The 13,069-nt window shown below is 40.9% G+C and overlaps 1 protein-coding gene across 2 annotated transcripts in view; it reads left to right on the top strand.

The window, feature by feature from the left end:
- The window catches only part of PHTF1 (putative homeodomain transcription factor 1), a 255,671-nt gene that overhangs the window by 209,756 nt on the left and 32,846 nt on the right, over positions 1-13,069 (top strand). For both annotated transcript variants that reach the window (XM_077294934.1, XM_077294933.1), the window contains exons 14-15: positions 11,229-11,360; positions 11,451-11,537. In XM_077294934.1, the coding sequence (XP_077151049.1) occupies positions 11,229-11,360; positions 11,451-11,537 (219 nt within the window). The remainder of the gene's footprint in view (positions 1-11,228; positions 11,361-11,450; positions 11,538-13,069) is intronic.

The raw sequence follows: 13,069 nt of genomic DNA, 5'->3' as shown, positions 1-13,069 counted from the left end.
AGCTTGGTGACTGCCGTGAACAGGCATCCCTGATGAAGGAGTCAGTGCCTCTGAAACGCGTAGGATTAGTTGGTCCTGTGTGCTATTCGTAGCTCCTTAGCTCCGCAGCTCTGTAGCTGGTCACGTGTACACATCACGTGACTGTGACGTCACACAAGGTCCTGCACCTTGTCGGCTTTAGCTATACACACGCGGCCGCCACTGCCTGCAGTTTTCCTTTTCCTTGATATTAAGGTAAACACATCTTGTTAATCCTAGTCTTTAACGAAGAACCTTGCTTATGACATGTCCTAGCATTTTAACTATTTATAGCTTCATATAGGTGTCCTTAGCGCAAATATTACATATAGCTTTCTTTGACTAACCACTTCTGGGACGATTGGGAGTGATCTCGTCCATATATTTGCTGCTTATTCACCTGGAGCAACTAAGCAGCGCCGTATGGTTCATTTTTAGGACTATACAGAGCTCATGAATATGGAGGATTACATGGCAGCAGGTTTACTAGTCCTCTAGTGATAACCTGATGATAAAAGAGTGGTTTAATCAAAAGTACAGCAAGCAGCCTGGCAAGTGACACATTGCTGGAATCAGGGTCTCTGTCTCTACTTTATGCTACTCTCAGATTAGGTGTCAAAAGTGAAAAGAGTTGGAAGGCTTGTAAAATTGAAGACATTTCCCTTTTTACAGTATGCTTACTGTTAGACTTGTTTTTTTTTTTTATAATACTAATTATTTGCTGTTTTAAAGACACATCACCTCACACGGCTCTAAATTGTAAAAAAAATCTAATTAGCAGCAGGGAATGTAAAGTACCAGGAGGCACAATTGGAGCAGTACAATAACAGTGTTTTGTGCTTTACAAATTGTATATCTTGTACAATGCACCATACAATTAAATGAAAAAGGCAGTTGTTATCAAAGGATAATAATAGTCATTGTGATTGCTGCATGCTGACATTTCTAGATGTGAGTAAAGGAACCTGAGTCTTATACACACCATGTAAATGTAACAGGTAACGTACTCCCGAATCTAATCAGATTATCCGACGTGTCACGTAACATACACCTATCATTAAACATTCACAAGCAAAAATTAGCAGCACATATGAGCACATGAAATTTTCTAATATATCCTATAGGGGAAAGTAACATTATTCTCACCTGAACACGCCGGCAAGTAGAGATCAGGCACAATTCGAGTTTCTCAGTTCTTGCATATTTTCCCAGGAAATTCGCTTCAAGAGGTTATTCTACAAAAATGTAATGTCTCTTATGCTTTAATGTCTCCCCAGATCCCAGATAATAAACATAATATGTAAAAAAAAAAGAGAAGAAACTCCTTAAATTCACCTCACCAGTCATCTCTCTGGTCCCTCCACTCCTCATCACCTGTCCAGTCCTTACCACATCTTCAGATTGCTGCTAAAATCCCTGAGCCTCTCACGTTGAGCCCGGACTTTCCAGTTTTGATAGAGCCTGGGAGGGTTTTGCGCATGCGCGCAAGATCACAGCGCGCGCCATGACCTTTTTCATGCTTCTGCAGAACCTTCCCCGGCCCTCATCAAAGCTGTAAGTACCGGATTAGTGTGAGAGACCCTGTGATTTCATCACAAGCAGCGGTGATCTGAAGATACGGCGAGGATTGGACGGGTGATGTGAAGGGGCTCGAGAGGTGAATATATGATTTTTTACTGCCCTTTATGAAACAGATACCAATAATGATAAAGTGCAGGACAGATAAAAATGTAATCAAATTAATAAATAACGTTTATTGCAAAAAACTATTAAGACAAATAAATTCATAATGGCAGTTGTCCCAACACAGAGGACACAATTGACATGTGTTGTTGGGTAAACCAAAGGAAAAGAACCCTTAGAAGTAATAATCGGTGTAGAAAAGATAAAACGTAATTAATTCATAATGACATATGCACAATGGAAATGAGAGTGGTTTGCCAGAGGAAAATTATACTTAAGCAAAAAGTCAATCCATATAAGATATGATAGTATATATCCTGGCAGCTAAGATGAAATAGGCTCACCCACCAAAAACACCCCAACGCGCGTTTCGTAAATGATTTGTCAGGGGTGGAATCGGTGTGGAAGCTAATTACAAACAAAAATATCCACATTTTGGCAAATGTAGACTTTTGTAAGATTCAATAATTCAGTTCCACTTGAATTTTGAAAAATGTAAGCAGCTCAGAATGGCATACAGAAATTTAAAAAAGGCATACTGACCTCATTGATGCACACCTTTTTAATTTCACACAGCTCGGTCCCCCAACGGTTTCTTCTTTTTGCTGAAGCCATGGTGTTTTAGCACAACTAATCTCTAGCTGTATTATAATCTGTGTTTATGCCACAGATTGGCTGCAGCAGTCACGTGCAGCATGTTCAGATGGCAGAAAATTATTGATGCATCAAGAGACCTGCAGAGGACAAGAATCTTAAATGTAGGGATCCGTCTCAAGTGAAGCATCATCATTGTTTATTGGTCCCTTTCACTGATGACGCCGTGTATAAGGTGAAACATGTTGGAGGGACTTATGTTTTAATCTGATTGCCTTTCTCCACCTACAAACACAGCACCCCGGGGTGCCATTGTGTGTAAGTTAGAAGAAATTGCTTTTTCAATATATACATGTGAATACTTTTCTGCCCAATGATGACAGAAGTATTCTAGGAGTGATACCTTTATTGGCTAACCAGAAAATAATATGTTTGCAAGCTTTCAGAGCACAGAGGCTCCTTCTTCAGGCAAGATTACAAATAGATTAAAAAGAAACAAGCACATCATTTAAAGAATACTAAAGTGGGACATTTGTTAGGGGGTGGGAAGTGTGATGAGTCCATAGATAAGCCAAGGTAATCATCCACACAGTCTCCTCGGCACAGCACTCCTGAGTAGGCATACTTCTCTGCCCTGTCGGGGACACAGCAAAGTACTGCAGTGCGCATGCGCCGGGGCTCTTTGACCTTTCCTGGCACCTGCGCGCTGCAGTATTTTGCTCTGCCCTCAACATGGCAGAGAAGTGTGCCTACTCAGGAGCGCTGTGCCGAGGAGACGTGTCATCCCCATGAAGCAAGAAGGAGGAATGGCATCACAAGAAGGGAGGCGCCGGACCAAGGTCTTTTGCAGGTTGGGTTGGGGGCAGATATACAGCATTATAGAATGTAGTATATCAGCCCTGAAAGACAGTGGCTGCATCTCATATCAGCCAAATCTGGTGACAGGTTCACTTTAAGACTGCAGTACATGTGGGCAGGATCTGTTCACTTGTGGATGATTTCACTCCTCTCCTACCTATCTGGGTGTTTGCAAAAGGATAAGGGAGGATGCACATTAGGATCACGGTGCAGCTATTTTGTTGGAGACTGGAAAGTGATACAAAGATGTGGACAGTGTCAACAAGAACCACTGGCAATGCTGCTCACACTGAATAGGATTAAATAAACTATGAATAAGATTAGATACACGGACTGTATTACACATGATAGGATTAGATACATGGGTTGGCAGACTGTACCACACATGATAGGTTTAGATACATGGCTCATCACTTAGATACACAACTCAGCGTGCTGTCTCACACTTGGTAGGCTTAGATACAATGCTCAGCAAATTGTATTCCATGGTAAGCTTAGATACATGGCTTAGTGGACTGCATTACGCATGATTGGCTTACATACAGTTCTCAGCAACCTGTATCACACTTGATGGACGTAGATACACAGCTCAGTGGACTTTATCCCACATGGTGGGCTTAGATACATAACTCAATGGACTGTATCACACATGATGGGCTTAGATGCACAGCTCGGTGGACTGTATCGCACATGATGGGCTTAGATACACAGCTCAGTGGACTGTATCACACATGATGGGCTTAGATACACAGCTCAGTGGACTGTATCACACATAATGTCCCAACCACTGATAAGCAGATTTCTGTATGCACAGTGTACATAAAAAGCTGTCAATCATTGGTGTGTGGGCGAGGTTAAAGGGAACCTGTCATCTGAATTTGGCGGGCCCGGTTTTGGGTCATATGGGCGGGGTTTTTGGGTGTTTGATTCACCCTTTCCTTACCCGCTGGCTGCATGCTTGCCGCAATATTGGATTGAAGTTCATTCTCTGTCCTCCGGAGTACACGCCTGCGCAAGGCAATATTGCCTTGGACGGTTCCACAGCATCCTCCCATTCAAGCTCTGCTACGGATAGACCTTTCTTAGTCTGTTTCACCCCAGACAAGAGATTATCAGCCTCCGAAGTCAGTGGCCACTTGGCAAGTGACCTGCCCATCTGTACTGTACTTTCCGATGACCCAGGGCACTCCTGGTCCAAGCTCACTGCATCTGAGATTGCCTCAGCCATTTTGCATCGGTTCTGAGGGCATCCTCCAATGCTCCACATACCGGAGCTACCTGCATCCCTGTCCTGTCACCGTTTCTGTCTTTAGTCTCCTTGCTTGCTGCTGTTCTGGCATACTGCTGTACAGGCCGGATGTTGAGGATGGCTGGGCTTCTCCCTTAGTTAATGTTGCGTGGTCACTGCTGTCATCCCCAGCACTTAAGCCCGTGTGGACTGTCTGGGCACCCTGGCTCCTTCTGACTGAAATGAGGATGTTCTCCCTCTTCTAACTATGTAAAAAAGAGAAAAAACAAGGCGCCCCCAATGTGTCACACTGTTTAAAAAACACACATACAGTCCTTTGTAGGGAATGTGCTCACCTATTGGTGTTGTGAAACTGGGTCACAACTCCCAAGAAGGCATAATCGTAGCAGCAGGTCTCCACAAGAATCCAAAGGGATGCTGGAGGTAATAGTCTTAGGCGAACTGAAGACCGCGCACACGAGGTAGATTTAAGGTGGTTTATTGAAGCCTACGCGTTTCAAGAGCTATCTTGCTCTCTTCTTCAGGGCATATCATATGATATGCCCTGAAGAAGAGAGCAAGATAGCTCTTGAAACGCGTAGGCTTCAATAAACCACCTTAAATCTACCTCGTGTGCGCGGTCTTCAGTTCTTCTAACTATGTGGAACTCCTATCTATTACTATGTACACTATTCTAAGGTACTCCATCTAGTGGGCAAACTTCAGTACTACGCTTTCCCTATTTAACAACTACCCCAAATAGCAAATATATACATTTAGCAGATTGAAAGGCATAACACATACGCAAAAAAGACAATATATAATCATATGTACATAGCAGTATATAGAGACATAATAGCAATTACCATATATCAAGAGTACAATAAGAACCAAGTTGGTTCTTAAAGGGGTAGGGGTGAGTACCAGTCTTTAGATCCCCTTACATGCTGACATTTGCTCATTTTGCCTTTCTACCAGCTAATTCCTCTCTAAAACATCATGTGATTAAAAACTGACTAGTTGAATCCGTCTAAGCTCTATGCAGAAACAGAAGGTCAATTTTCCCTGCATGAGTCATAATTCACTGCAAAAGTTTCTGGCAGCGGGAGGAGCTGAGCTGCTGGGTCAGGAGATGAAGAGGGGAATGATAAATGCAGGGAAGAGACACTTCCTGTGTCTACACAAAGCAGAGAAAAAAGAAGAATTAGCAGGGTAGAAAAGCAAAATGAGCAATTGTAAGTACACAGTGCTATAGAATATGATAACTGCAATATATGAAGAGGATAGACACTTTGATGTGAGTACTTCTATAAGTAAATGTACAGATTTCCTTATGTTTCAATTTAATACATTCCTATATGAGTAGGGTTATTGTTTTTTGGGAGGTGTGAATCACATTAGCAGATTTCCTTTAAAGAGGCGCTGTCAGAAAGACAATCTTCATCAGAAGCTGGAAAACGGTGCAGGATATTGCACTTTTCTAATCTTCATCAGAAGAATCTATTTGGACTTTGCTCTCCTCATTTATCTGGTTTAGCAAATTCTTTTGTTCCCATAACAAAACAATGCAATTGCATCTTGTAAAGGGATAAATAGTGACTGCTGCCATTTCAATTGTCAACTATTTTCTGATCTTCTGTTATTAAAAAAATAAAAAAATCCATACACTGCTGTAGATCTTATACATGTCTACATTGAATATTTGAACATTTTTTTTAGAAAAATTAATTGATTTTTACAAAGATTTAAGAAAACCAGCTTAGAAAACTGAAGGGCATATGGTTTTAAAAAAAAGTTTTTGAAAACTTCTAATTTTCACAAATTTACAATCACACAGAAAACAGCGTCTGGAATAAAGGCAAGCAAAGAAATATCATAGCTCACAATGATATTCTCACTTCATCATCTCACACACAGCATTATGCAGCGAGACGCTTGCAATGTAAATGTAATACACTGTAGCTGCATGCCACGATAACCTTTAATAAAACAAAGTGAGCAGTGGTTATTAGAAGCTTCGGGCAGCCGGAGAGAAAATATTCAATTAAACTACAGGAAAGCATTACTGTAGTGTAGAATTAAAGTCCTTCCATATACTGCAAATGCGTGAGGCAGTTATGAAGGGAAAAGCCGCAGGAAAATACAGGTTGACATTAATTTCCTAATTGTCAATGTACAGTAATAAGTGCCACAGATGATGAAGTAATCGGAGTAAAGCCGTCCATAGATGTAAAGATTAGCCTTGATCCAGCCACAATTACATTTTTTCTTAGCAACATTAGGATGTTCTAAGCATATGAGGTTAAATAAAGTACTGCGGAATATGTTGGCGCTATATAAATAAAAATTATGATGATTATTATTATTATTATTATTATTAATTGCAATGATGGGTTTGCAGCATCGGACTGGAGCACCTTGGGCCCACCAGAGAAAATCATTCTTGGGACCCACTATATAATTACATAGAAATAAATACATAGCAATAAATGACATATTGGAAACACATTGAAATTTATGGTCCCTAGGCCGAGGAGTAATAGCCCTCAAAAAACAAGAGGGTATATAAAGTGACATGAGATGAGATGGTTTAAGTATAATATAAAAGAATCTTTATTAATATAACTCACTCACAGAAATAATGCGGGCATATAGCCCAAATACAAAATACAAGACGAGTGTTTAAAATGGGGAAAATAAAGAACCAGGCGTCACTATTCACAAAGACATGTAGAAAAGCCGCGGAGACACCATCACGTGTTTCTCAACGCAAGCAATGAATAGCCCGGTCTTTCACCGGGAAGGAACAACCACGGGAAGGGCAGCATCCAATAAAGGAAAACCACCTATGCCAAAACATGGTATCCATCCACAGACAGCTGTTTCGGAGTGTTTGCCCCTCATCAGTGTGGAGTAGGAAACTGGCTATTAGGAGCAGTGCCTAGTAAAAGGACTATAAACATAAGGATGAATGACCTCGGGGAGATCAAAACATCCAACACCGCGGAGACACCATCACGTGTTTCTCAACGCAGTGATCCAGAACACTGGGGGCAGTGTTCTGGATCACTGCGTTGAGAAACACGTGATGGTGTCTCCGCGGTGTTGGATGTTTTGATCTCCCCGAGGTCATTCATCCTTATGTTTACTATTCACAAAGAAACCTCCAATAGACATGTAATGATCAAAAGGTGCACAGGGCTCAAAGCAAAAAATGCATATGCAGTCCTCCACAGACAGGAAATGAGGACCGGGGAAATCAAGTGCTGCTCGCAGTGCATAGAACAGTCTATTGCTTATCCATGTGGGGAGAGTGCACACGCTAGCCCCGACGCACGTTTAGTGTAGTTGGCTTCCTCGGGGGGTTGTGTGGACCACCCAATTAAATGTAATCTGTCAGTATCAGTAGGTTTTTGCTATACAATCTGATAGAAGCATGATGTAGGGACATAGACCCTGATTCCAGTTAGTTTACTGGGTGCATCAGTTATTAAACAATCACAGTTTTCTCTTGCAGATTTAACAGAGCTCACAATGTGGAGCTCTGTAACCCCGTTCCCACCACTGATTGTCAATATACAATAAGCTGCCAGATAGTTGCTAACAGTGCTGGGGTAGGGTTGGACCAGGGGACACATGACACCTAGTCCTTGTAGTGATAATCTCTTGCTGATGATTTTATTGTGACAACAGCACACTGCCAAGGAAATGACACATTGCTGGAATCAGGCTCTCAGTCTGTAAGAAGAGGAAAGCCATGGTTTTATGGGACAGTGTGAAGCAGCCTTGATAGGAGGGCATAGGTAGTATTTTGTGTGAAGAGAGGCTATGAAAAAAGTCTATGAGAGCATTTCCTTGGTAGGAAAGAAGGGCATGTGAAGCATTCTGCTACAGCAGAAGGAATATGGAGCAGTATTTGAGAAAGAACAGTGTCACGACTATTGTTGGGTGTCCCGGGACCAGGGCCTCTTTCTCTGTTCCTAATGCTAAGGACCCCCTAGCTCACCCTGTTTCTGATGGGGAAGACTCTGGGGCCATGTACCTTGCCTTAGCTCCTAAATTTGCCATCAGTCTGTACCCTTCTCCCACCCAGGGAAGAGGGGAGTAGTAGTGTACCATAATGCACCAACTAGACTAACAAGGTAATACAATCAGGGCTAAAGGAAAAAATCATACAAATATACTCAAACAAGCAATAGAGGTAAACACCAGGGAGTGGAGGATGGGGTGAAACAAAAACTAGGAAAAGAAGGGAAATTTAGCACACAACCAAAACCTAGCAACAGTCTTAGGTAAATCCACCTAACGCCTTCTCAAACAACAACCACAAACCACCATGTCCTAGCGATGCAGCATGAAGCTAATGCTGGCAATGAGTGCTTGCCAGAGCCCAGAATATATAGGAGAGGGGAGTGGCCAACAGTAAACAGCCGGGAAACTTAATGCAGGAAAGCTTGCATCTGAGCAGATTAACCCCTGCACTGCTAAAAGAAACCAGCACCATTTAATATGAAGGTGAAGTGCTTATAAACAGGAGGAGGAGAAATCAGACGGTGCAGAGAAATGGAGTGTCATTAAGGCAGTCATCATGAAAAAAAAGCATAGGATGTATTTCCTCTGAAGAAAAGACATAGAAATCTGCCTGTGAGAGAAACAGGGGACCATGAGTGAAATATGTGAGAAAGCGAGGGGCAAATGAACCAGTCTGTGAAAAGAGAAAATGGTAGCAGTATGCTAAAGAAAGGCATAGATGTATAGTGGATATAAAAAAGTCTACACACCCATGATAAATTGCCAATTTTTTCATGTAAAATAATCATATCAAGAAGAATAATTTCAGACCTTTTTCCACCTTTAATGTCACTCAATCTGTACAACTAAACACAAAAACAAACTGAAATCTTTTTGGCTGTTAAAAGAGAACTAAAAAACTAAAATAATGTGGTTGCATAAATATGCACATCATTAAACTAATGTACATTTGAATTTATGACACCATTTAGTTGTATTACGTATGAGTCTAAATCTATCAGCATGGCATATTTATTGGCAACACATCTGTCAGATAGAGATGTCATCTCCTGTGTAGATCTTCATCTGATCAACCCACATATTTTAAATTTGATTTAAGTCTGGGCTCTAGGGGTGCCATTCCAAAACTCTGATCTTCTAATAAAGCCATTCTTTTTTTGATTTGAAGGTATTCTTTGGGTTATTGACCTGCTGATGGATGACATTTTCCTTCATCTTTAGCTTTTTAGCAGAGGCCTAAAGATTTTGTTGCACAACTGACTGATATTTGGAACCATCCATTATTCCCTCTGCCTTTACTAAAATCCTAGTTCTAGCTGCTTAAAAACAGTTCCAAAGCAAAATTCTGCCTCCACCAAGCTTCACTGTAGGTATGGTGTTCTGTTGATGATGTGCAGTGTTAGATTTGTCCAAAACATATCTTTTGCAATTATGGTCAAAAAGTTCACGCTTGTTCTCATCAGACCATAGAATGTTTTCCCCACATGCTTTTGGCAGACTTGATTATGTTTTGGCAAAGCATAGCAAGGTTTGGATGTTTTTCTTTGTAAGAAAAAGCTTCCATTTTACTGCATTTGACAACAATCTTCCCTATTCTTCATATCTGGAGTAGAGGCAGTACTGGCGACTGTGTTATGAAAAGATGAGAGTTCATAGAGGGGGTTGTAATGAGACACAGCTAAATTCAGCGTCACTGCCCCTTCTCCCACACTGACTCATGTGCAATCAAAGATATGTTATTACAACTCACACACTAAGAAACCTGCTCTAAGGTACTGTGGGGCATGTTCTTCGTTCCCATGAATGTTGTCGCCTGCTTATGATTGGTCAGCATCACAGAGGGGAAAAAGTATACACCCCCAGTGAAAGATTTCTAACAATACCCACTTGAACTTTTAAAAATGTAACTCATTAGAAGCCAAAAAGAAAGCAAAGATTTAAAGTAAAAATACAAATAACTTTTAACCTTTACAAAATTTTTTTTTTCAGAATGATGAGAGGAGTGTGGAAGCTACTATCTCCTTATAGAGAACACTAGGCTGAGCTGAGCACTCATGTGTATGTGGGAGTTGAGAGCGACAGTTGTCAGAAGGACAGATCATCAATATCATATCAGTGGAGTCTGACACCGGCCTTTATCACCAATCAGCTGTTACCGGGTCCGGCACCAGGCCATTATAAATAGTGTTCGGAGTGAAACACCACCACTACAACACACTATTTGGTGACTGCTCCCAGGTATTGAAGATCATCCCCTTACACTGTTTACAACCAGTTGCTACTGGAGCTGGTAACAAAAGATCAATGAGGGTGCCAGGTGTTGGACCTCCACTGATTTGATATCGGTGACCTATCAAACAGGCTGATTTCAATTGAGGCAAACCCTTTTTTTTAATCAGAATTCTGCTTTTTTAGTTTTACAAAATATTTAATAAAGTAGCTGAATTAAACTTTTTATTTTACTTTGTGGCTTTATTTGATGTTTGGATGGTGCATTATACATTTGAGCAAATACCAGCACCTATAAAGTTTGCTTCAATAATATACCATGTTTTATATTTCGTGTATTTTTTTTTATTTTATATTGCCTTTTGTTGTATCAAAATAATTCCTTGAATTTATATATTTTATAGAGGTGCAATGCTTACTAGTACGCAATGTGTATTGCTGTGAGAAATACATTTGTATACACATACTGTATATGCTATATCTCTTTGTGACCTTCTTTTTACAGCCATCCTTTGTAGCTGTAAATTACAACTATGGTTTCTTCCTCTACTGCTCAACATAACACATTCCTTGTTTTCACCTGTAGAGATTTTTGATAGCTAAGTTATTTAGCCATATCACCTCTGCCAGGAAGGCTCTGAAATTGGAAATTCCACACTTCCGACTGAAGAAGGTGCAGAATATTAAAATGTGGCTCTCCCTACGGTCTTACTTAAAGGTGAGCTAAGGTGTTACACAGCTACTGTACATGATATATATACTTCCTCCACCCCTGAATAGCTTATTTTTTCCATTTTCTTCATACCAGAGACGAGGACCCCAGAGATCAGTGGACGTTATTGTATCTTCAGTTTATTTGGTAACCCTCTCTATTGCCTTCATTTGCTGTGCTCAGGTTAGTATTCACTATATAGACACAGTTATGTGCCAAACATATTCAGATGTGTCCTTTCTTAACCTGTTTCAAAGGGCAGACACAGACTGCCGTATTTCGCGCTTGAGAATCTTGCTCAGGTCAGTAGAGGTGCCAGGTCAGTGCATGCAGTGCGATGCGATTCTCGCGGGAGAAATACAGCAGTCAGATTCTGCCCTTAATATGAGTTATCCCATGCTGTATAACAAGAATTAATGAATGCATGATAAAACCTTATACCTATATTTTTCAGACTATAAGATGCACTAGACAATAAAGCGCACTCCAAATTTAGAGGAAGAAAATAGGAAAAATATATTTTTTACATTTTTAATGTGATTATAGGGGTCCAACTTAGAGTCTGAATTTAGCTTACCGGAGGGGTGGCAGCAGTGGAGCAGGGTCACAGGTGCAGGAGCAAGGTTGCCACTGCAGGAAGCCAGCGGTGGCAGGAGTGGGGCAATGCTGAGGGCCCTGAGCTGGGAGGAGGAAGTGTCCTGGTGGTGCAAGGCTGGAGCCAATAATCTCCCAGAGGTGGGCTTCAGTAAAATGTTGGTGGTGCCTTTTTACCCTTGTGAAAATGTAAAATCTGGAGCTAAAAAGATTTTTTGGTTTTAAAACTGTACCATAATTATATTTTATTTTCCGCCCAGTGGTATAAAATTCTGTGACACACCTGGGTCAATATGATCACAAGAGAATTTGCATAATAAATTGTACTGTTCATTTTCTCTTATTACCCCTTTTGAAAACTACACTCTTGGGGTCAAAGCAACATTTTAGTCGAAAAAATGGTAATATTTCCGTTACTCAGCCCAAAGTTATACAAGTCTGTGAATCACCTCATGGTTAGAAAAATACTCACTATTCCCCTAGATGAATACTTTGAAAGGTGTAGTTTCCAAAATGGGGTCACTTGTTGGGGTTTCTGCTGTTTGGGCAACTCAAAGGCTCTTCAAATTTGACATGGTGTTCGCAACCTATTCCAGCCAAAATAGTGCTCCTTCCCTTAAGAGCCCTGCCATGCGCCAAAACAGTAGTTTTCCACAAAACAAGTGGAATCGGGCCTACTCAGAAAAAATTGCACAAAAATTTGTGTGGTCCATTTTCTCTTGCTATCCTTGTGAAAATAAAAAATTGGAGGCTAAAATAATATTTTTGTGGGAAAAATTAGTTTTTTAATTTTCATGGCTCAACCTCATAAAATCTATGAAGCACCTGGGAGTTCAAGATGCTCACCACACTTCTAGATAAATTCGTTAAGGAGTCTAGTTTCCCAAATAGGGTCAATTGTGGGGGTTTCCACTGTGCAGGCACATCAGAGCTCTCCAAACGCTGCCTGGCATCCGCTTTCGATTTCAGCAAATTTTGCATTCAGAAAGTCAAAAGGTGTTTCATCTGTTCCGAGCGCTGCCGTGAGCCTTAACAGTAGTTTTACTCCACATATGGGGTGATAACATACTCAGAAGTAATTGCACCACAAAATGTATGATCCATTTTTTCTTGCTACCCTT

This window comes from Ranitomeya variabilis, chromosome 3 (genome assembly GCF_051348905.1).
Source record: "Ranitomeya variabilis isolate aRanVar5 chromosome 3, aRanVar5.hap1, whole genome shotgun sequence".
Lineage (NCBI taxonomy): Eukaryota > Metazoa > Chordata > Amphibia > Anura > Dendrobatidae > Ranitomeya > Ranitomeya variabilis.
This window is presented reverse-complemented; position numbering and strand designations above follow the sequence as displayed.